At 39.8% G+C, this 25,668-nt stretch overlaps 2 protein-coding genes and 1 long non-coding RNA gene across 5 annotated transcripts in view; 1 reads left to right on the forward strand and 2 right to left on the reverse strand.

Annotated features, from left to right (window-relative positions):
• dnah11 (dynein axonemal heavy chain 11) overlaps positions 1-17,810 on the forward strand; it is a 317,498-nt gene extending 299,688 nt beyond the window's left edge. Inside the window, exons 77-82 of the mRNA XM_033046160.1 lie at positions 33-275; positions 7,579-7,761; positions 8,541-8,656; positions 9,614-9,726; positions 16,797-16,937; positions 17,363-17,810. Of these exons, the coding sequence (XP_032902051.1) occupies positions 33-275; positions 7,579-7,761; positions 8,541-8,656; positions 9,614-9,726; positions 16,797-16,937; positions 17,363-17,610 (1,044 nt within the window). The 3' untranslated portion in view covers positions 17,611-17,810. The remainder of the gene's footprint in view (positions 1-32; positions 276-7,578; positions 7,762-8,540; positions 8,657-9,613; positions 9,727-16,796; positions 16,938-17,362) is intronic.
• On the reverse strand, positions 23-15,717 carry LOC116989050. The gene is made up of 3 exons (XR_004416116.1): positions 15,678-15,717; positions 381-387; positions 23-32 (listed from the first exon to the last, which is right to left on the reverse strand). It is a non-coding gene; the product is annotated as an uncharacterized LOC116989050 (long non-coding RNA).
• Positions 17,811-17,903: 93 nt separating the features above from the next.
• The window catches only part of cdca7l (cell division cycle associated 7 like), a 30,400-nt gene continuing 22,635 nt past the window's right edge, over positions 17,904-25,668 (reverse strand). For 2 of the 3 annotated variants that reach the window (XM_033046151.1, XM_033046132.1), the window contains 6 exons: positions 23,909-23,989; positions 23,090-23,257; positions 22,673-22,801; positions 22,090-22,239; positions 19,191-19,327; positions 17,912-18,482 (listed from right to left, as the gene is read on the reverse strand). In XM_033046151.1, coding sequence (XP_032902042.1) covers positions 18,455-18,482; positions 19,191-19,327; positions 22,090-22,239; positions 22,673-22,801; positions 23,090-23,257; positions 23,909-23,989 — 693 coding nt within the window. In that variant the 3' untranslated portion in view covers positions 17,912-18,454. Of the gene's footprint in view, positions 18,483-19,190; positions 19,328-22,089; positions 22,240-22,672; positions 22,802-23,089; positions 23,258-23,908; positions 23,990-25,668 lie in introns of all 3 variants that reach the window. The other variant, XM_033046142.1, reaches the window with a different exon arrangement.

A 25,668-nucleotide genomic window follows, 5' to 3' on the forward strand; every position in this document is an offset into this window, starting at 1 on the left:
TTTCTGAATGCAAATCTTTTGTTGTTATTCAGCTTGAAGGAGAACTTGTATTGACACCAGGTTTTGTTGCACCTCCCAACTTGGATTATATTGGATACCATAAGTACATCGATGAAATACTTCCTCCAGAAAGCCCAGTGCTGTATGGCCTACATTCCAACGCTGAAATAGAATTCCTCTCAGTAATGTCGGAAAATCTCTTTAGAACATTGGTGGAGATGCAGCCCAGAGATTCATCTATTGGAGAGGGATCTGCACAGACTACAGAGGAAAAGGTCAGATTTGGTCAACTGCAATGTACAAGGATACATAATCTTTCTGAATATATTGCTCAATTAAATTGCAAAAGCTGCAATAGCTCATAACTTTTCAAAAAAAACTATTTGCCTATTGCATAAATATAGATGGAAATACTAAAGTAAGATTCTAATAATCTGTACCTTTGATGAAAGTTTGCATTGCAGGGTTTACGTTTGCCCACATGTTCTGCTGGCAAAATTGTAACTCTGGTGAACTTGAATTAGAGCAGAGAATGGGAGCCAATACAATATTTATTCAGGTGAATTTAGGTATCAGAAACAAATTGCTTTAAACATAGTTTTAAATTAAAACAGAAAATGTTGGAACTGTACAGCAAATGAATTAACATTTTCAAAATATATTTTTAAATTGTTATAAATCATTACAAGAAGTCACATTTAGTACAGTGCTATTAATGCACTATAATCTCTCAAAATGTTTCATGAGCATATTGTCAAACAAAATCTCTCACCAAGCACTAGATGAGATCATTAAAATGTATATATTTTAAGGAGTTGCTTAAAGGAGAGAGAAGTGGAGAGGTCTGTGTAGGATGTTCTGGAGCATAAAGCACTGACAACTGAAGGTAGGTCTGTCAGAATTAGATTGATGCAGATATTTAGTGTGCAAGAAGATAGAGCGAGAAACACAGAGAGTTGATCGACTGGAGAAGATTACTGAGATGGGGAAGGACAAGCCACAGAGGGATTTTGATAGCAAAATTGAAATTTTAAAACTGGCACTTTGCTGGACTAGGAGATAATGTTGGTCAACATTTACAAAATATTCCAGGTCATATACCTGGAATGCTACTATGTGCAATATTTGAAGGACAGATTTCTAACAACGATCTATTTCCTAATATTACTTGATTCCAATTCTTACTTCAGTTGAGGGATGGTAATGCGAACTGTGGTCAATTATGGCATTAGCAGCAGAGTATTGGATGAGCTCAGTTATGTGGAGTGAAAGGTCAAGGTATTGGAATACAGTAAACCCTCATTATAACAGAGCATAGCAAGAGGAATGGTGTCCGTTATTGCCGATAGTCTGCTATAACCGAGTAACTTCATGGGTAAAGATCCAACAATAACATTTAGGCTGATCAAGAACTGCACTGGCAGAGGTACCGTTTTTCAGTTGAAACATGAAAATAAAGCCTTACCTGGCCTTAGCTACATAGCTCCAAGGTCTCAACACAGCAATGCAGGCGGTTAGCGTAGGCATGGCTAAGGAAATGATTTGGGGTTGTTGGCGCGGCCGAGCAAGCTGTGTGAGCCGGGGGTGGCTTCGGCAGGCGTGGCCGAGAAAGCGATTCAGGTGCCATGGTCGACATTCCGGCATGGTTGTAAAGTTTGATAGGTCCGTCCGCCACAACCAAAATCCATTATAAAGAGGTCCGTAAAAAAGAGTATTTACTGTAGTTACATCTATAGGTAAAAAATTATCTTCAGACTGAATACAGCATCAAGGTTGAGACACAAGGAACTACAGATGTTGGAATCTTAATCAAAACAAAATGGCAGAGTAATGCAGAAGTGTCTGGACCCTCCTTCAGGCTGATTGAAGATACTGTGCAAGTCTTCAAGGACATTTTTCTGGTTTGGTTTAAATTATAAGCTCCCTTGCTTTCCCAATGTTATTTGACTGAAGTAGAGTCCCGATTCAAAACGTTGCCTATTAATTTCCTCCACAGGTGCTGATGACCCATTGAGTTGCTCCAGCGATTTGTGTTTTGCAAAGCACCAGGCTCGGCGTGTATCTCATCCTCCAATTTTGGAGAGGAATATTTGTGGCTCAGATCAATGCATAGAAATTTATGGCCATTTATGACCATTTTTGTGCTGCACATATAAAAAAATAGTGCAGCACAATATACTCAATCATCAAAACAGTTCCATTGAAGCCATAGGCGTACAACAAACATTCGCTGTTATGTTGTGTCCATTAAAAAAAACATTTTAGGATTAATTTCAACCTGTCTTTGGATTTCCCTACAATTGGATGGATGAAGTATTTGTTATAGTTATAGAGATTAGATTACACTTTGATTTTATCAGTGTACTTGATGTTCATTGATGTTAATGGGGGAGCTAAAATACAGGAAGAAAACTTTTAGAATAAATGTAACTGTGCTGGTGCTGAGCCTACACCCTCAGCTGTACATCATAACATTTTGGAATTGATTTGTGATATGTAGTTTTATGTAACAAGTGTGTCATTCTTGATACTGTTGACTTTGAATATAAATGTAGTGAACTAAGAAGAAACCAGCACATAACAGTAGTAATAGAAAAAATAACCTGTTCCTAGTTTGCGAATGTGCCAGGTCCTTGATGAATGTTGATGATGGCTATTAGTACCTCCTGCAGCACCTAACTCTGATGGATGATACACATGATCAATTGATGTGTTTAATGTCTCTGAACATAAAACCATTAGCAGAATTATTATGATAATCATTTTTTGAAATAAATCCAAAAAAGAAAAGTATAGTAAAATGTAATATGTTGTCTGTGTTTTAACTTTTTAAATTACATTTTCATCAAGCACAGAATAAAAACGATTCACCATATGTACTATGTGCAAGTTCAACCTTGAACGGTGTAAGATTGCCATGCTACTTTATTGTGCAAGGCAATATGTAATAGTGTGCCAGAAAGATATTCACTGCAGTCCTGTGGATCAGAAATCTTTCCTTGCTTAAATAATAGTAAAGAAATTAGATTATTTTTGCCTTTACCTGTTAAGAGATTCATTCCTGAAATGATTCTGTATCACCATGTAGAAGGTGCACTCACAGAAAACAAAAGGGGTTATGTTGAAGAGGCATGTAAAGTAGAATCTATGCCCCCATAAAGTGCCCCTCAAACTGCCCCCAGTGAGCATGGAGATCATTAAGTCTGTTTGGTTGGAACGCACATAAATACTAGACCACACATAGCCAGCAGATTAATGATTTACTTCACTGTTTTTCCAAAGCTGGTGCTGATGCACTGATATCCAAGATGGGTAGTAGGGAACATGTACAATGAGATATTTTATGGCATTCAATCCATCATGCTAATTGTGGAAATGCTGAAACAAAAAGCAGAATGATGTAAAAGCTCAGTAGGTCAATCAGCACCTGTACAGGCAAAAGTTGCAAGTTCACATTTCAGATTGAAGAACCTGCATCAGGACTGCATGCAATGCCTCAAATGGAAACGTTGACTTACACCTTTTGCCTCCACAGAGGTTCATTGACTTGCTGAGTCCTTGCAGCATTGCTTTTGTTTGAGATTCCAGCCTTTGCAATCCCCATTGTCTTAATGCTGAAGTATTTCAGGTAGCCTGGTGAACCAAGTAATTGCACCAAGCATTATGGCCTGCTTGCTTTAACCCGAGAGGATTATACCAACAATTATAGAAGCATGTCAACAAATGCGCAGCAACAGCTTTTGCTATTGCACAAAGATTTTGATAAACCATTAATCCACTGAGAATCTCTCTATTTATCCACAATATCCATTTCTTACCAATGTACCCTTGCACCTCTCATTTCTTATAATCCTTTTACTCAAAATCGACAGCTTGTAAATGAAATGGCTAGGCATTTATTGCTGGCACATTTAAAGACTGCAATTGGGTCTCTTCTCTGAAATATGTATTTCAGTTGTTCCTCTGGGCTGTTATTGCAGATCTTCACAAAATTGACACAAACTTAATTAAGTATCAATGCAGGGTGAATCCGAAAGCCTATTTCCCATTTGCAGCACACTTCTATTAATCTCCACTTATTGCATCTATCTTTACTATTTTTAATAACCAAACATTTTGATGATTGATTTCTGATGGTTAGGTTTCTCCACAACCATCATCTTCTTCCTAGGGAGTATGATTTGCTTTCATTTCAGTACTATGGGCCGTAAGCTGGTCTGTGGCAACTGAGAACCTACCCACTTATGACAAGTGCTTGAAGAGGTGGTTAGGTAGTAAGGAAGATTATGGCTTCTTGTATAATTTTGGTTGCTTCTATGTGTTTCCAATGAACTGAAGTACAGTCCCAGACATTCCTCCATCTTAAACAGGAATACCCATGTTGTTAGGAACAGAATTGATGGGAATTCTCTAAAAGTTAGTGTAGATTCCGTGGACTAAATGGACGCCTCTTATAACTTAAGGAAACATTAAATCTGAGTGGGCTAAGAATTGACAAAAGGAGTATAATGTGGGAAAATGTGAAGTTATCCATTTTGTTTGTCATCTACATCAATGATTTGATGAGACCATGCAGGGCAAGATTAGCAAATTTGCTGATGATACAAAAGTCAGTGGTTTTGCAGATAGTGAAGATGGTTGTGAACAATTACAACAGGATCTGGATCGATTGGCCAGGTGGGCGGAGGAATGGTTGATGTAATTTAATGCATTTTGGGATGTCGAACAAGGGCATGACCTACAGAGTAAATGGTAGGCCTCTGGGGAGTGTTGTAGAGATCTAGGAGTACAAGTGCATGGTGCCTTGAAGGTCGAGTCGCATATAGATAAAGTGGTCAAAAAGGCTTTTGGCACTTTGGCCTTCATCAGTCAGAGTATTGAGTATAGAAGTTGGGAGGTCATGTTGTAGTTGTATAAGACATTGCTGAGACCGCATTTAGAATATTGTGTTCAGTTCTGGGCACCATGTTATAAGATATTGTCAAGCTTGAAAGGGTTCAGAAAAGATTTACGAGGATGTTGCCAGGACTAGAAGGTGTGAGCTTTAGGGTGAGGTTGTGTAGGCTGGGTCTCTATTCCATGGAGCGTAGGAGGATGAGGGGGTATCTTATAGAGGTATACAAAATCATGAGAGGAATAGATCGGGTAAATGCACAGTCTTTTACCCAGAGTAGGGGAATAGATTTAATAGGAATCCGAGGTGCCAGAGGAGGAAATTGAGGCTGGGACTATCCCATCGTTTAAGAAACAGTTGGACAGGTCCACGGATAGGACAGGTTTGGAGGGTTATGGACCAAGTGCAGGCAAGTGGGACTAGGGTAGCTGGGACATTGTGGGCGAGTTGAGCCGAAGGGCCTGTTTCCACACTGTATCACTGTATGACTCTGACCCTATTTAGGTAGGGCAGAAATAGTGAGAAGTAGTGTTCTACCTAAATGGTAAGAGATTGCAGGGCTCTAAGATGCATCTAGCTGTAATCGATTCACACAAAAAACAAGTATTGGAGATAGCAAATAATGAGAAAAGCTAACAGAATGCTTAATTTAATGCTAGGGGAATTGATTATAAAAATAGGATAGTTATGCTTCATTAATACAGGTTATTGATGAAACCACATTTGGAGTACTTCGTATGGTATTGGACCTCATTTAAAATGTGTGGCAAATTACTTGGAAAAGATGCACAGGAATGGATGGGTTGTTTTATTAGCAAAGGTAGGACTGGCAGCACAGCAAAACCTTGGAACATAAGTAATACTGGACTAGTGGACTTTCCAGCCTATTGAATATTATTTTGTTAATATTTCATGACACCTTAATTTCCCTTTTTCAAAAGATGTTATACTTTAACATTTTAGTGAACCCGGTAAGTTTACAAGGAGCACAAGAAACAGAGCAATGTCATTTTCAAGGGCGTTAAGCCAACAGAACCAGGTGAGTTTAAAAGGAAGCTGGCCCTGGGTAAGCAAAGGGCAGCATGGGAATCAGGCAGCTGCTGAGTAGGCCTAATCACATGTGACAATAAAGTATTCTTATTCCTAAAAATTGAGACCATCAAGTATTTGGGTAGTGCAGGAACCAGACACTGATAATAGGGGGTACAAAGCGCAGTAGAATCATACAGAATCATATAAGATTCTTAAGGGATTAGACAGCCTAGATGCAGGAAATATGTTCCCAATGCTGGGGGAGTCCAGAACCAGGGGTCACAATTTAAGAATAAGGGGTAGGCCATTTAGGACTGAGGTGAGGAAAAACGTTTCCACCCAGGGAGTTGTGAATCTGTGGAATGGTCTGCCACAGAGGGCAGTGGAGGCCAATCCACTGGATATTTTCAAGAGAGTTAGATGTAGTTCTTAGGGCTAAAGGAATCAGGGGATATGAGGAGAAAGCAGGAACGGGGTACTGATTTTAGATGATCAGCCATGATCATATTGAATGGTGATGCTGGCTCAAATGGTCGAATGGCCCACTCCTGCACCTAATTTCTATGTTTCTAATCAGTGTCTTTGCAAAAGTATATAGATTCTAGATTCAAAAGGGAGATGAAAAGTTTGGGCAGGTGGGCAGAAATAGTGAGTTAGGGACAAAAGCTAATTAGCCATCAATTCAATAGAGGAGCAGGTTTAAGGATCCAAATGGCTTACGCTTACTCATAATTCCTATGTCTGTATAAAAGTAAGTTATCCCACAATATCACACCTCCTCTCCCACTTCCTGAATTTATAAAGGGATCTGCTGGTGAACTGGATTTATTCATTAGCTCAATTGGCTAAGGAACTGATGAGTGGTCAAGACCCATTCCTGAGAACGAAATTATCAGTCAATCTCTGGACCTATTGTTCCAGTTGCATATTGATTTGTTCCAAACAACTAAGCCCGAAGATATTGCCAAATCTATTCCGACCAATTTGTCAATAAGCTGCTTTGAAATATTGGTCAACTTGTCAATAAGCTGCTTTTAAATCTCAGCAATGCATGTCGCAATTAAATGTTGCATCTTATTTAGTAGTGATTTAGTTGAAAGGTGACTTCCTGCATGATATATTGAGAAGAAAATGTTCATGTCAGACAAAGAAATGTGACAATTAAGCCTGAAATAAGAGGCACTTAAAGGTTTATCAATTAAAAATCGTTAACTTGGTGGTCTGCCAAAACCTTGTTGCTTTCCTAGCACAGCAACATGTCCAACAGGGAATGTTGACGACTGACCCATTCCAGAGCACTGGAATACGTGTCGAGGGTCGTACTGAAGCTTATTGTAGCCAATGCCAAGACACTGTGGGTGAGGACCACAGACTAGGGTCCTTTCGCTGAACATTGAGGAGCACTGAGTCTGGTGCAGACACCCTTAAACAAGGGGTAGGATACCACCCCATAAGTGGCAAGGTGCTTTGTTTATCGATAGGCGTGAACACTACTGAATATGACACTATTGAATGTATAGACATGGAGAATGAAGAGTGCTTGCATAGTTTTTGTTTTAATTATTCATTCAGCGTATTTTTAGAAGTTTATCCCGAATCCCTTCATATGCTAATCTAGCATTGGCTTATTCTAACCACATAATTTATTTCAGGTGAAGAATATTCTGGATGATATTTTGGAGAAGCTTCCTGAAGAATTCAACATGTCAGAAATTATGGCAAAGACAGCAGAGCGCAATCCTTATATTCTTGTTTGTTTCCAAGAATGTGAGCGTATGAACATACTTACCCGGGAGACCAGGAAGTCACTTAAAGAATTGGACCTTGGACTGAGGGTAAAGCTGTTTGCAGTGTACTGCATTGATTCAGCGAAGAGGGTTGATGGGGAATGAAGTCATTTTTTGTAATCCATATTCCAAACTGAATGGTTCCCTTGTCCAAACAGATTTTAACCATTCTGATCAGCCAACTATTACCCAATCTCCCCACCCCCATCCCATACCCTCTTATTTCAATTCAAGTTGGTATAACTTGTACTGTGACATCCAGTCTTGACTTGCAGTCTGTGAATCCATTAACCCATTGCAATGCCGGCTTAAACTGACTCCAGGTGAAGCAATTATTCATTCTTATTTTTAGTGAGGTATGGGCGAGGACATGAAGATATGTCTCATGCAGCACTCAAACCCTGAGATGCGCATTCCTTTAGTTTTATGCATCTCAAACTAATTGCTTAGAATTTAATTTCCCTGTGTAGCTGCCCTAAATGTCTCAACGGTTGTGTTGAGTTGCCTTAGTGAGTAGCAATCCTGGACAAACACACACACAATTGCTGATCAACACTAGATTGCCAGAATCGCAAAATATCATACTGATGCTGAAAAGATGCTTTTCTTAGTTTAGGATCGATCACCGTTGCAGGGGAGTGTAATAAAATGTTGCCTTACAATGATATAGACATTTGCAAATAGCTAAAATTATTATTAAAATGAACAACTTTAGATTTGATCGACTGGGAACTGAGATAAGGACCGAGCTCATGATCCGATGAAGTTCAAGATTAGAAAACGAATTGGTCCTTTTGTTTCTGTTGACATTTTGTTTTGATACAAAGGGCGAGTTGACTGTCTCAGAAGAAATGGAAGCATTGCAAATCGCATTGTACCATGACAATGTTCCTGAATTATGGAGCAGATTAGCATATCCATCATCATATGGACTGGCACAATGGTAAGAGATTTTGATAATTTTACTATCTACTATTAACTCTTACTAGTACGTTTACCGTAAAGGAAAACACTTTCCAATGGTTTTACAAGTAGTATTTTGATCTTAAAAGCATCAACTCATGAACATGATGCATATTGTACCATTCAAGATATAAACACGACTTCTGCACATAGAATATGAATAAGGATTAGCTATTTTGAAGGATTATCTAACTTCTTCCTCTCAAAGCGAGCCTTAATGTGAATTGCTATTAATTTAAATAGTTGCAAAATCAAATCCAAAGCATTCAAATTTATTCTATGTACTTGCAGGGAAAACACATTTTCTGCTAGCAACAATAAGCTAGAAATGTACACTTGATTGCTAGATAGCTATCTCAAGTGAAAGCATCTTTATACATCCCAAGAGTTGACCTGTTTTTATATTTTATCCATTTAATACTATGTCACAACATTCATAGTTAGTTAATTAGAGTTAGATTTAGCTGTTACGACTAAAGAAATCAAGGGATATGGGGGAAAAAGCAGGAACAGGGTACTGATTTAAGATGATCATATTGAATGGCTGTGCTGGCTCGAAGGGCCTACTCCTGCACATATTTCTCTATATTTTTATCATTCATAGTCACGTTTTTGAGCAACCTTTGGAAATCACAATAACAAGTAGTGTACTTTCCGAATGTATGTGGCCTAGTTCGAACACATTGTCACTAATGCATCAAAAGTTGGCCACATCATCCCCGTCCAAAAAAGGGAAATGGCAGAGTGCAACGTGTGTATTTACAATTCTTTTTTCTATTAAAATGAGAGGTAATTGAACAAAAAGATATTCACTTTTAAAAACCAAATAATGTACATTATTCTAATATCTTTGTATAACAGTATACTAATATGCTGACTAAATTGTGGGAATTGAGGTATATTGGTTAGCTGCAACTTAACCTCTTTGTTTTTTAAGGTTCAATGATGTTCTTATGCGTTGCCGTGAACTCGATGCATGGACTCATGATCTTGGTCTTCCTGCAGTTGTGTGGCTTTCTGGGTTTTTCAATCCTCAGTCTTTCCTTACTGGTAAGTTTATTTAGTATTTTTTAATTACATCTTCTAATTTTGCACCTTGTGATTTGTTTTTATATAATTGCTCCAGTGAAATGCTATGGAATATATAAAGATGCTGTGCACAAGGAAGCTGAAGTGTTTTGATGAGCTTATTAACAAGTTCCATGCCAAGACTGTTCAACCTAGGAGATGTTACTCTGCTAATTGTTAAATTCTGATTTGGCCCATAAATGCTTGTATTTGGCTTTATTCATCTTTGTGATTTTTGCATTGTTATTTCAAGCGTTTCAGTAGCAAAGTCGTTTTGACAAGGTCACCAAAGACATACCATATGATTGTAACAATAGCAGTCATATCTTTGTCTTGCATAACCAGTTTTAAAGCCTCTATTCATAGTTCAGTGGACTATTTTCCAACAACATTGTCATCCAATTGCATGGGAGGGCAGTTGCTTTGATCGTTATCATCATCAATGGCTGTTATCTCCAATGCTTCCTCCAAGGGTCGATCTTGCCTCAACCACAAGCTGTAGCTGAGCAATGTCACATACAAGCATGGTGCCAGTTTCCTTGTTGACAATGGTGACACCTTGCTGCCTTTGTACCTAAATTGTCAGATAGTCTGAGATCCTGGACAAGCTATATAGAAATATCCTCCATATATTTCAAATAACATGACATTGCTTTCAAAACTATTACAAACACGATGTCTATTTCTGACTGCATGTTTCAAGTTAACTGAAACTTTTTGCAATCTTATGCCATATCTGAACCAAGAGTTTTTTTTTAGGATAGTTATTTTCATCTCTGTAACATCTGCAAAAACTTTGATTATGCTTCAGATAAACTGCAGCTGCAAACCTCACCAGAGCTCATCTGCTCCAAAACGCTCCTAGTTAGTCTGCCTGATCACGCTACTCTCCATCAACTCTGCAGTCTCAACATACACATCACGTCATTCCTTTGCATGCTGTCCTTTACTGGGTCCTACTTAAGCAACATTGTAAGGATTTCAGAGATGAAGTGGCTGAAGGAAAGACAGTCTGAAAATTGAGTGACAATCACACAAAGCAGCTCATGCTGGAAATCAGAACTTTATGTTGCAGTGCTGCACAGCTTTTTAATTGAATTAGATTGAATACTCCCAAATACCACTTGTGAAACATTTTATTTGTCCAAGGCATTGAGAAAAATACAAGCTATTTTTTAAACTACTAAGACCCCATTCAGCCCCTTTAATATGCTTCACTATTCAGTAGGATCACAACTGATTCAACATTCTGCCGTTCCCCATAATCCTTGATTCTCTTTGATTAGTAGAATTAAAGTATTTGACATATAATAAACTGTTTTGTTATTTACAAGGCAAATGTTTTAAACTCCACTAAGTCCTGAACGAATTCCCTCTGCGTCCCCCCTCATTAAGCAATGAGCTGAATTAGGCCGTTCAGCCCATCAAGTCTGCTCTGCCATTCAATCATGGCTGATCTATCTCTCCCACCTATCCCCATTCTCCTGCCTTCTCCCCATAACACCTGTACTAATCAAGAAGCAATCTATCTCTGCCTTAAATATCCATTCACGGCCTCCACAGCCTTCTGTGGCAAAGAATTCCACAGATTCACCACCCTCTGACTAAAGAAATCCATCCTCGTCTTCCTAAGGGAATGTCCTTTAATTCTGAGGCTATGACCTCTAGTCCTAGACTCTCCCACGAGTGGAAACATCCTCTCTATCCAAGCCTTTCACTATTCACTAAGTTTCAATGAGGTTGCCCTTCATCCTTCTGATCTCCAGCGAGTCTAGGCCTAATGCAGTCAAACACTCATCATATGTTAACCCACTCATTCCTGGGATCATTCTTGTAAACCTCCTCAGGACCCTCTCCAGAGCCAGCACATCCTTCCTCAGATATAGTGCCCAAAATTGCTCACAATACTCCAGGTGCAGCCTGACCAGCGCCATATAGCCTCAGCATAACATCCCTGATTTTGTATTTTATCCCTCTTGAAATCAATGCTAGCATTGCATTTACTTTCCTTACTACGGATCCGTAGCAAATTAACTTTTTGAGGATCCTGCACCAGCATATCCAAGTCCCTTTGCACCTCTGATTTCTGGATTCTCACCCTATTTAGAAAATAGTCTGCACCTTTATTCCCACCACCAAAATGCATAACTCCACACTTTGCTACACTATATTCCATCTGCCACTTCTCCCAACCTGTCCTTTCCTGTTCTAACCACATCAACCGCCTCAACTTTTTCACTCCCCTTACCTACTCTAAAGGGGCTGTCCCATTGCGGCGACCTAATCCGCGAGTTAAGAGTACCTTCAAGCTCGAGGGCACTCGCCTGGAAAACCTCGAGCTGGATCGACCGACTGCACACACAAACACATCGCAAAGGCGGGGGCCAGGGAAAGCGGGGGAGCGCTGTCTGAAATTCAGACCGGCGATAAAGAGGAAGGTAAAAGACGGCTGCACAGTGTAGTCCTTTAGAGAGCGCGGAGGGGGGAGAAGGAGTGGAGACACTTTTAATAAGCATAATAAAGTTTAGCGGGCATTTCACCTACCGGTCGGTTTTCCTTGGTCCTGAAAACTCCAATGTGCCAATCAAAATGCCCGGTCAGCGAAGGAGATTGCTTACGGCTGAGGAGATTGCTTACGGCTGCCCTCGACTACCTGTAACTAAATAGCGACCCCACTCCACTGCACTACGAGTTAAAAAGATCCATGCCGACCAAATTTTACTCACGGAAAATTTTTCAACATGCTGGAAAATTTTCCGCGACCTTTCTGAGGCCGCGAGTATTCGGGAACTCATAGGACCACGTGTCAACCATGCTACGAGTTTGAGTCGAGGGCGTGGTAGTCTGGCACGCTGACCTCTACTGGGTTGAGGCCAGGTGACAGCTCTCAGACGCCTCCTCCTGCTTAGGCCTTAATCTCAAACACCATTTCTGATTTCATCACTTCTGGCTTGTCTGCCTCCCACAGCCTCCAACCTTATCGTTTCCCAGCCCCGCACAGCCCCCGTTTTACCTTCTCCCCAAAATTCACAAACACAACTGCCCTGGCAAACCAATTGTTTCTGCCTACTCGTGTCCCACCAAAATGATTTCCACGTACCTCGACTCCATCCTATCCCCCCTGGTCCAATCTCTCCCGACCTATGTCCAAGATACCTCACATTCCCTTTGTCTCTTTAATGACTTCCGCTTTCCGAGACCCCCACGCCCTCATCTTTAGTATGGACGTTCAGTCACTTTACGCCTCCATCCCCCACCAGGAAGGCCTTAAAGCCTTCCGTTTCTCCTCGATCGCAGAACCATCTAATTTCCCTCTACTAACACACCACTCCATCCTAGCAGAGCTGGTCCTCACCCTCAACAATCTCTACCTTTGCTCCTCCCACTTCCTCCAGGTCCAAGGCGTAGCTATGGGCACCTGCATGGGCCCCAGCTAATGCCTGCCTCTTTGTAGTGTATGTTGAACAATCCCTGTTCCAGGCGTACACTGGCCCTATCCCCGAACTCTATCTCCGTTACATTGATGACTGCATCGGTGCTACCTCCTGCACACATGCAGAACTCATGGACTTCACCACCAATTTTCATCCTGTGCTCAAATTTACTTGGACTATCTCCTTCACCTCCCTTCCCTTTCTTGATCTCCACCTCAGGAAACAGACTATTGACTGACGTCTATTACAAACCCTCTGACTCCCACAACCATCTTGACTACACTTCTTCCCACTCTGCTTCCTGCAGACTCTATCCCCTACTCCCAATTCCTCCATCTACGCCATGTCTGCGCCTAACTGAACTTTATTTATAGAGCACTTTAAAAACAACCACTGTTGCAACAAAGTGCTGTACATGATTAATCATAAACATAAAACAAAACAATAAAAACACTAAAACAGGAGCAAAGTCTCATGCAGGGTCGAAAGCCAAGGAATAGAAAAGGGTTTTAAGACTAGTTTTGAAAATGGACAGTGAAGGGGCCTGTCTAATGTGCAAAGGTAGAGTGTTCCATAATGTCGGAGCAGCAACAGAGAAGGCTCTATCCCCTCTGAGCTTCCGCGTAGACCTCGGTACCTCCAGGAGCAGCTGATCAGCTGACCTGAGGCACCGAGCAGGAGCGTGGGGATGAAGCAGCTCAGAGAGGTAAGGCGGGGCGAGACCATTTAAAGATTTAAAAACAAATAAAAGAATCTTAAAATGAACTCTAAAGTACACAGGCAGCCAGTGGAGGGAGGCCAGAATAGGCGTTATGTGCTCCCTCTTACATGATGAGGCGTTCCATGCCAAGACATCCGAGATGTCCTCATTCATTAGGGAACGGGGGATCCCCTCACCCATCATAGATCAGGCCCTCACTCGTGTCTCCTCAGTACCCCGCAGCTCCGCCCTTGCTCCCCCTCGTCGCAACAGAGACAGAGTCCCCCTAGTCCTTACCTTCCACCCCATCAGCTGTCACATACAACACGTATCCTCCGAAATTTCCGCCACCTTCAACGAGATCCCACCACTAGCCACATTTTTACATCTCCACCCCTTTCTGCCTTCCGCAGACCGTTCCCTCTGCAACTCATCCCCTCCCCAGGTACCTTTCCCTGCAACCGCAGTAGATGCAAAACCTGTCGCTATACGTCCTCCCTCAACTCTGTCCAGCGACCCCGACAGTCCTTTTAGGTTAGGCAGAGGTTCACTTGCACCTCTTCCAACCTCATCTACTGTATCCGTTGTTTAAGATGTGGACTCTTATGGGCCTATCCCACTTGGGTGATTTATTTCGGCGACAGTGGCGACAATTTGGGCTGTCATAGGTTGTCACCGGTGCTGCCTTTAGTGAATTCCATTGTCCTAGTCGCTGGCAGTTGCCTAAAAAATTGCTTAAGTGGGACAGGCCCATTATACATCGGCGAGACCAAACGCAGCCTGGGTGATCGTTTCGCGGAACACCTTCGCTAAGCTCGCCTAAATCTACCTGATCTCCCGTTTGCTGAACACTTTAGTTCTCCTTCCCATTCCTACAGACCTTTCTGTCCCAGGTCTCCTCCATCGTCAGTGCGGATAAACGTAAATTGGAGGAATAGTATCTCATATTTTGTTTTGGCAGCTTACAGTCCAGTGGTATGCGTATTGATTTGTCTCACTTCAGGTAGCCCCGCATTCCCTCTCTTTCTATCCCTCCCCCACCCAAGTCGCACTAGCTTCTCATTGTCACCCTACAAACAGCTAACAATGGCCTGATTCCTTTATCATCGTTACTTTTTTGCACATCTTTCAGTCAATGTTCTCTATCTCTCGTTTCCCTTATTCCTAACCAGTCTGAAGAAGGGTCTCGACCCGAATCGTCACCCATTCCTTTTCTCCAGATACTGCCTGTCCCGCCGAGTTACTCCAGCTTCTTGTGTCTACCTTCCAACCTGCACTTGTACACCTCATCTTGTATATGCACGTACACCTCTATAAGATCACCTCTCATCTTGCTGTACTTCAAAGTCCCAGCTTGCTTAACCTCTAAATTGATTCATGTCAGTATTCACAACTTTATTGCGAACCATCTCTACAATTCCCTCCCAAAGTCAATCTTTATTAGCCATTCCTTGGTATCTACCTCTGTCTATGCCTTTGATACTAACATTAGGAGACTCTGGTCTATATCAAATATTTGTTTGGTAATATTCCTGTACCGTACATTTTGTTTTTGCTTCTCTACAAGTTTTCGACATAAATTGTAATAGTTGACCTGGGGTAGAGGACGATGGATGCATCTTGAAAGACTTTTAGTTGGCTGTCTTTTCAATGACTATCTGCACCTCCAGCCCATGCTATCTGCTTTTCCTTTAAAATAGAAAATACTGGAAACACCCAGTGGTCTTGCATCATCTGTGGAAAGAGAAAATGTTTCTCTTCCCACAGATGCAGAATGACCTGAGGTTTTTTTCCCACACAGCATTTTCTATTTTAGGATTTCTATCATCTGCAGCTTTTTAATTTCCATTATATATATTTTTTAGACTTACAAAATCTGGAAATACTTAACGGGTTAATGTTTAAATAAATAAAAGATGAAGTTACTGATCATTGACCTTGTTGTAGAAATAGGGAAAAAAAATTTAAATATTTTTATTTACAGGGGGAGGGGTAGAAGAAAATATATGTGGTAGATGGAAAGCAGAGATTAAATAATGAAAACGACATCAGAACAAACCTAAAGATAGATGTGTTTGCATGACGAGTAGCAAATAATTGTCCAAAATAGAATAGGTACAAGTAAATTTCACCTCACTTAGAAAAGCATCCTGGATAGGGAAGGTAAAATGAACATTGCACGTTTCATAGAATGCAGGAGTAGGCCCTTTGGGACTAACTCTACTGAACGTTTTTCCTTCCATTATTTATTATGTAAAAGAATATGTGTGTTATGATTGTGTTTATAGTTTGTTTGGTTGTTTGTCTTTTGCACAAAAGTCCACGAGCATTGCCACTTTCATTTCGTTGCACATCTCGTATGTGTATGTGACAAATAAACTTGACTTGACTTGAGCCAAAACCAAAACCATTCATTATGATGACTGATTTCCGTTTTAAAGAAAAGGAACGTTGAAAACAGGAACCCTTGGGTAAGAGAGATGAAACTGGGGAAAAGGAAAAGTTAGAGAAATTTGTATGCAAATTTGATAGGAAATTCCCACTTTATCGGCCACATATATGGCCTGTACGTACCAACAAAGATTGTTCATACGGCTGCCAAAGTATAGCTGCCATCCAAAAGGGGTTTTAACTGCAAAACATGCTATTTAGAATTCATGTGTTGCGCGAGAATGGTTTCAGACTGACACAGAATAGTACTGGTTAGAAGTTACTAATTAAGTTTCTGTTCATGGAATAAGCCACGGGTTCCTATGCCTACCTAATGGGAGTGGTCTCCACAATTTATTTTCCAAGTGTTAGGGAAGGCAATCCCTGTTTGTGGACTTTGGTAAGTAATTCAGGCTATATCCAGTAATAGGTACACTCTAAAATTTGACATTGTAGCAGTGTATAGTACTGAATCTGTCATTGTTAAGCTATTATGCAGAGTATGGCCCGGAAGAATGAGTGGCCCTTGGATAAAATGTGCTTAACTGTGGATATCACCAAAAAAAACAAAGAAGATTATGGTCATCCACCAAGAGAAGGTGCTTACATCCATGGACTCTTCTTGGAAGGTTTGTGCAGTTAACTCATCATTTTGGTTATTTTTAATTTTGGTTACCAATTGATCAGAGACTACCATTAAACAGTCACTCGACAAGAGATAAATCAATTGACTTTTCATAATGGGAAAAATCAAGTGTTTGTTGATATCAGGCAATGGGCCTGGGCCTTAATTACTTAACCATACTGGAACATAACATGCAGGTACGATGTACACAGGTGAAGAGAGAGAATTAAGAGGAAAATGTTTAGGACCAGATTGGCAGGATGGGTAGAGGGTGGCTGTGGTGATTTACTCCTCCCTAATTAGTCCTGTTAACATCTTTTCCCTACCATTTCACGCTCCACAATTTAAAAATTAACAATTATTTTCATTATGTTTATCCCGCACATTACAAGCAATAATAACATTTTTTATATTTGACCATTCTTTTAGGAGCAAAATGGGACATTCAGAATGGCATCATTGCAGAAGCACATCTTAAAGAACTTGCTTCCTCAATGCCTGTTATCTTTGTGCGGGCTACTCCAGCAGATAGGGAAGAATTGAAGAACATTTACCAATGTCCAGTTTACAAAACCAAAATCAGAGGACCTACCTATGTTTGGACATTCAATCTAAAGACCAAAGTGAAACCTGCCAAATGGATTATTTCTGGAGTTGCCTTGCTCTTATCAGTTTAAAGATACATGACCAACCATTGATAGTCGTAAAGGTTAACCTGAAAATCACCTTTTCATCCAAGAACTAAATTTGGTTCAATGGACAGAATTGCAAAGTTTCCACATGCGTGTATATAGTGCTGTTTTGAAAACAATTTAAATCAAAATGTAACTTTTAGCGTAGTTGCATGAGATACACTTCATAATATACTGGCAATAAATTAAGTGACGATTAATTTGGCTGCAATGTCATTATATTTGTAAGAAAATGTAACTGATAGAATATCTAGATAACTGCAAATCTCATAAATTACTTATTGTATGGCACAACATATATCCATTTTTATTTTATGCAACATTTGTTAGAAATTGTACATTTATTTTACAACATGCTATTTTTTCCAAGTTCTAAACATCAAAAAAATTTCAGATTAACATTTAACAAATCTAATGCTTATGTTGCTGAATTATCAAACTCGTAGCTTCCAATATCTGCGACATTTCCAGTTTTAATTATTTAGCCATTATGCATAAGACATATTAACCCCTCATTTAGTGTTAACGTACACAAAATATTTACTTGCAATTTAGATAATAACCCGACATTGTAATAACACCAGAAATGACCTGTGTATGTAAAACAGATTTGAACATGGGTTTAAACAATAAAAAACATTTTCAACTGCAAAAGCTATTTCGAAAAACACTCAGCTTCCAGACGTTACTTCCAGAACTACATTTTAGTTCTTGCAATGAAGTATTTCCAAGCATCAATAGTTACCTAGCTGTAAAAAGTATGCTTTTTATGTTTCATTGATGTATAACATTAAAGGAGGCTGATTCTTAACAAATCCTAGTTCTTGTCTTAATCTTCAATTAGTTGTTTCTGTAAACTAAAATAAGGCATATGTCAGTAAACAGTAAGTAATTGAAAATATTGAGAAACTATTTTTAAAATACTGTTTACAGTAATTATTATGAAGGTTTGAAAGATTAAAATCAAAAGGGTATCATTCCTTTTGAAGCTTGCTGCACTGAGGTGGATTGAAATGCAAAACTGACTGGCTAAAAATGTCCAATTCAGTCTAGATGTCACATATTTGCTTAAAAAAAAAAGTTGTTTATTCCACCACATTACTCCTTGCATTCCTATCAATTCACACATCTTTGGAACGAGAACTGGATGTCAGGATTGAAACCTGACTGACAAGAGTAGCAGAATCATGAACCAGAGGACATAGGGTTAAGGTGAGAAAATAAACATTCAATAGGAAACTGAGGGGCTAATTATTTTTTTACACGCACACACATATAGGATGGTGGGTATATGGAATGGGCTGCCAGGAGATGGTTGAGGCAAGTACAACAATTAAAAGACATTTGAACAGGTGCATGGATATGAAAGATTTGGAGGGATTTGTATAGACGGGGCATCTTGGGTTGAAGGCCCTGTTTCCATGCTGCATGGCTATGGGATGTGCTGAAAGGGCCATTTCTGTGTTATACATTTATTTGATTCCTGCACCAATGCTCTCACCGAGCAGTGAAAGTAATATTTATTATACATATCCACATAATCCAAATCAATCTCATTCTCTTACCTTTCCAAATAGGCTTGAACATTATCATATCCATAAAATTTTGCCAAGTGAACAAGAATCCCCGTGGCACACCGTCCATCCCGACGACGGCAGAAGCTACAATTACAGATCCCTCTGCAAGGAGGGCAAACCCAGTCCTACAAACACAAAGTACAGCATTACAGATCAAAATGTCCACTCAACTAGTTACAACAGTGGACTTGTGAACCTGCCTAGGATTTCTACGAAAGATCCTCCATAAAGTTCTAGGAGCAGAATTAGGTCATTCAACCCATCACGTCTATTTTACCATTGAATCACGACTGATCTATCTTTCCCTCTCAACCCCATTCTCCTGCCTTTGCCCCATAACCCCTGATACCCTAAGGAGGGAGAGATAGATCAGCCATGATTAAATGGCAGATTTGAAGGACCGAATGGCGCTCCTATCACATAATCAAGAATCTGTCAAATCTCCGCCAAGAATATCCATTGACGCCGTTCACAGCCATCTGTGGCAATTAATTCCACAAATTCACCACCCTCTGACTAAAGAAATTCCTTCTCATCTCCTTTCTAAAGGTACAGCGCCCTCCATGTTTGGGACAAGGACCCTTTATTTAATTATTTGCCTCTACTCCACAATTTGAGATTTGTAATAGAAAAAAAATCACGCGGTTAAAGTGCACATTGTCAAATTTTAGTAAAAAGCCATTTTTATACATTTTGGTTTCACCATGTAAAAATTACAGCAGTGTTTATACATCGTCTCCCCATTTCAGGGCACCATAATGTTTGGGACACAGCGATGTCATGTAAAAGAAAGTAGTCATGTTTAGTATTTTGTTGCATATCCACGCACCACTACACATTAATGACATTGATGTGGAGTTGGTCAGTAGCACTAAGTTCCTGAGGGTGCAGATCACGAACAGTCTGACCTGGTCACAAAACATCGCATCACTAGTTAAGAGAGCGCAGTAGCGTTTGCACTTCCTGCGCCGGATGAGAAGAGCTCACCTCCCCCATCCCGTCCTCACCACTTTCTACAGGGGCACCAGAGAGAGTATTCTAATCGGCTGCATCTCTGTCTGGTTTGGGGACTGCAAAGCCTCCGACTGGAAGTCCGTGCAGAGAGTGGTGAGGACGGCTGAAAAAATCATCGGGACTTCTCTTCCTTCAATCCGGGACATTGCGAGCAAACGTTGCTTGTCCAAGGCCAAAACCATTATAAAAGACCCCACACATCTCCATCGTGGACTGTTCACTCTGCTGCCCTCGGGCAAAAGGTATAGCAGTATAAGGAGCAGAACGGCCAGGTTTTGCAACAGCTTCTTCCCCCAAGCCATCACTCTTGAATTCCATATAATGTGCCGCCACAGTGGTTTGCATCTTGCAGTGTAGTCTCTGTATTTCTGTTCGTGAAGTCTTCTGCGGACAGTGGTCATTGACAAATCCACACCTGAAGACTGTTTCTGATCTATCGGACAAGTGGTTGGGAATTTTCTTTATTATAGAGAGAATTCTTTCATCAGCTGTGGAGGTCTTCCTTGGCCTGCCAATCCCTTTGCGATTAATAAGCTCACCACTGTTGTCTTTCTTCTTAATGATGTTCCAAACAGTTGATTTGGGTAAGCCTAAGGTTTGGCTGATGTCTCAAACAGTTTTATTCTTGTTTCTCAGTCTCATGATGGCTTCTTTGACGTTGATAAACAGCAATACAAGTTTCCAAAGGTGATGGAAAGACGAGGTGCTGAGAGCTCTCTTATACCTGCATTAAGGAGGCAATTAAACACCTGAGCAATTACAAACACCCGTGAGGCCATGTGTCCCAAACATTATGGTGCACCGAAATGGGGAGACTATGTATAAACACTACTGTAATTTCTACATGGTGAAACCAAAGTGTATAAAAATGGCCTTTTTCTAAATCTGACAGTGTGCACTTTAACCACATGTAATTTTTTTCTATTACAAATCTCAATTTGTGGAGTACAGAGGCAAATAAATAAATGATGGGTCTTTATCCCAAACATTATGGAGGGCACTGTACGTCCTATCATTCTGTGGCTATGGCCTCTGGTCCTAGATTCTCTCCAACTAGTGGAAACATCCTCTCCACACTCACTCTATCCAGGCCCAGGTTTTCTCCAAAGTGTAGGTTTGCTCTGCGTGTGAATTGCTAACATCGAATTACCCCACTGTACCAGAATAAGAATGCAATTTGCCAGTGCAAGGTTTCATTCCTTGCCATCCCACACCCCACCTAGAATTAAACATCTGCAACTGCTTCTGAAACTTGTTCCTCTTTAAAAAGGGGCCATATTAAGGTCTGCAACATCTGGACTTGCCAGGCATTTGATGCCAACTCCTTTTTATCCTTTTATTTCCAGTGTATATGCGTAATTGCCCCAGAAGGAAAAGTTTTGACATACTCCTGCTTCATTTTTAAATATTGATTTAATGCGGTGTTCAAATAAATGCTAATTACAATCTGGTGCCTGCTCAACTTACAAGATGATCTATATATGCCAAAGAGTACAAGTGACATCTAACCATGTAAATCTTGGAGCACAAAATGCCAGTTTACCACCATACAACACTATTACAAACTTGTTTAGGATTCAAAAACTGGTTGCAATTCAGATTTAACAAATAAATGAAGTACAAGAAAAGACAAATATAGACTGAAAATTCATCCATCTACATTTTCATTATTTCATTGGAGCTAAATTTTAATATTTAATGTGCAGCCACTATTGCATATCTTAAGAGTTAACTTAATTTAGTATTGTATCTTTTTAAGCAGCAGATTGCAGCACAACAAACATTGTGTTACTATGGAAAAAGACATACAGTAATTAACATCTAGTAACGCATGACCATACAGCACATTTAACACTTAAGTATTTATACATACAGGGTTTAGAAGGGCCGTTTTCACATTTTCTCCATATCGATTGCGCAAACAGGGTCCGCAGAATTGTCCTCTTACACCATAACAATCATGATTACGACAGATCGTCTTTGTATCTATTGTCTTCTGTCGACATTGATGGCAAGTGTTTCCCTACATGCATACAAAGGCAAACATTTTTCCTTTTAGTATGACATTAGGAGAGCAATCTCTCACAACGAGACTTCAATTTTAAAACACGGTAGAAAATTATATCACTGATTTTCTCAGAGATCAACTTTGAGATTTCACATTCAGAGAGTCGGCTTTGCAAAATTTACAGCAGAATTAATATTAAACCATGTTGGGAAAAAGTCTTGTATAAAGTAATACATTTATTACAGGACAGATATAAGAGACCATGACAGATAATAATAATATGCTGTAATTCTACATCCAACCCGAAAGCAATGCAGCTCCAAAGTAGTATAACATCATTTAAAATGAATATACTGGTTTATAAATGATATTTAAACATCAAAATAATGTACGAGTTTGTGACTTGAAAGATCCGTTCATTAGTGTTAGAAAAAGGTCTGATAATTACCATACAACGATCATAAATTTTATCTTTAACAGTGATGGCAATATTTTCTAAATCCTCTTCTGTGATATTAACAGCGAATCCTGGCTTGTATTTGAAAGATCTTCGCCTCCTTTTCTTTAAACTTTCATCCTATAAAGTGTATTAGAAATCAAAATTTAAACCAACAAATTCAAATAAACTACATTTAGAAATAAGAACAATTCAATTACAGACATACTTACCATGAAATTGTAACTAAACAACACATTACAGTGGTCAGTATTTCAGTAGTAGCTCATTTAATCTAAAATGCCCTGGTTGCAAATTTAAAGCAAAAAGGCAAAATGTTATAATTATTCTGAAATTATATCTATACTTGAATTTTTAGGCAGAGCACTAAAATAAAAAAAAAAATCCTTTCCAGAAGATTTCAACTACCTCAACAAAACGATCTGATAGATCAGATCTCAAACGGAAGTTTTTCACTTGGTCCATCGCAAGCTTTTCCACAGAAAACCCCTCAGGAGGTCGTGCATTTCTGGTTGGATTCATACGGCGTTCAATCTTTCCTTCAGAAAAAGTTCTCTTCGGAGTTCTTTTCGGTTTCTGAAAAGATAAGGATGTTGCACTTGAATAGTGAAACATATCATGCACACTGTTCAAGAGTCAAGTGTTTTATTCTCAAGAGATTCATTGTCATGTCCCAAAAGGGAACATTTTTTATTATTATATATTAAAAACAATGTCCCCCCCAAAGTCTATGTAGCTTAGTCTGTTTCTTGGGAAGAAGCTGCTATTGAAACTGGACAATTGTTGTCAGGAGTTTTCAGGCTCCTAAAATTTATTCCCGATGACAGAAGAGAAATGAAACCATGGTCGTGCTGGTGTGGGTCCCCGATTATGCTGACTACTGTTTTGAGGCAGAAATTCCTGTAAATCCCTTAGATGTTGGGGAGGTCAGTGCCCGTTATGGACTGGGCAGTGTTCATCGTAGTTCAAAAGAACACTTAAAATTGAACGCATAATAAAATGCCTCAAAGGCATAGGGCACTTTGGACATGTCATCTATAAGATGGATTCTCTATGGCAAAACTTCCTTGGTACAATAAAATCCCGTCAGTCCACATTGTTGTCCTCACTTCTGGAGTGGAGGTGATTTAGATCTGGAGAAAAATACCACTTTTCTTGATGGTAAAATATCACTTCTCAATACATGGTAATTTCAATACGATAATATACAAATTGTGAGCATTATACCATACTTACTGAAGGTGAAGTCTGTACATTCACTGGAAAGAGTCCAGGCATTGATTTTAATTCTGCCATTAGTTTAGCAAGCTAAAAAAAACAAAAAAACACTTAAAACCAGTATACCAGATTATGCAAAGGACTGAAAATTACCACAGATTAGGTTGAACTTCCTTGTAGAGGCAAAGATCGACCATGTATGATACCCTGTGTGTCTCAGTAACATTATGTTATTAATTTACCAGGTTATTTATGAGCCCTTTAACATTCATCACCAACATATCCAATTCTCCATCAACTACAACATATGCATTGCCTTTAGTGTGATTGTATGCAGCAGTTTTATGAAAGGGGAGAAATTGCCATGCTAAAATTGGTGCACACCAAATCATTAGTTAAAACCTTTTAAAAAAGGAACAGCAAATTATAGCAGCTAATAAAAACTTAAAATATTTTAAAAGCATCTGATTGGGTTTGGGATTTGTTCAAAGCAAAAGTCAATCAAGATATTTGGGTATTTTAAAGATGGGTTATCATATCCAATGCTAGCATTAACTGCGAGGAAAGGTATTGACCCAAAACGTCAACTATCCATTTTCTCCAGAGATGCTGTCAACCTGCTGAGTTACTCCAGCATTTTGTGTCCATCTTTGGTATAAACCAGCATCTGCAAGTCCTTTTTATTAAAATGTTAACTGCTCACTACTGGTATTCAACCACTTTAATGCATCTGCAGTCAGATCAAATATCTGATGCTAATCTACAAGATCACCAATGGATCCCATCATCAACAGGGCTGTCAAATGGCACTCAGCAATAACCTATTGCCCAGAGCCAAATTCTAGAAACAGGGAGAAAGCAATGAATGAATAAGTTTATTGGCTAAGTATTCACATACAAGGAATTTTCCTTGGTGCTCCGCCCGCAAGTGACAACAATAGACAATAGGTACAGGAGTAGGCCATTTGGCCCTTCGAGCCAGCACCACCAAAGATTCAAACAAGGGGACATGACTTGAGAATTAAGGGACTGAAGTTTAGGGGTAACATGAGGGGGAACTTCTTTACTCAGAGAGTGGTAGCTGTGTGGAATGAGCTTCCAGTGAAGGTGGTGGAGGCAGGTTTGTTTTTATCATTTAAAAATAAATTGGATAGTTATATGGATGGGAAAGGAATGGAGGGTTATGGTCTGAGTGCAGGTATATGGGACTAGGGGAGATTATGTGTTCGGCACGGACTAGAAGGGTCGAGATGGCCTGTTTCCGTGCTGTAATTGTTATATGGTTATATGGTAATGTGATCATGGCTGATCATCCCCAATCAGTACCCCGTTCCTGCCTTCTCCCCATATCCCCTGACTCCGCTATTTTTAAGAGCCCTATCTAGTTCTCTCTTGAAAGCATCCAGAGAACCTGCTTCCACCGCCTTCTGAGGCAGAGAATTCCAGACTCACCACTCTCTGTGAGAAAAAGTGTTTCCTCGTCCCCGTTCTAAATTGCTTACTCCTTATTCTTAAATTGTGGTCCCTGGTTCTGGACCCCCCCAACATCGGGAACATGTTTCCTGCCTCTAGCGTGTCCAAGCCCTTAACAATCTTATATGTTTCAATGAGATTCCATCTCATCCTTCTAAACTCCATAGTGTACAAGCCCAGCTGCTCCATTCTCTCAGCATATGACAGTCCCGCCATCCCTGGAATTAACCTTGTAAATGAACGCTGCACTCCCTCAATAGCAAGAATGTCCTTCCTCAAATTAGGGGAAATTGCCA

The sequence above is a fragment of the Amblyraja radiata genome, chromosome 2, assembly GCF_010909765.2.
Source record: "Amblyraja radiata isolate CabotCenter1 chromosome 2, sAmbRad1.1.pri, whole genome shotgun sequence".
Taxonomy (NCBI): Eukaryota; Metazoa; Chordata; class Chondrichthyes; order Rajiformes; family Rajidae; genus Amblyraja; species Amblyraja radiata.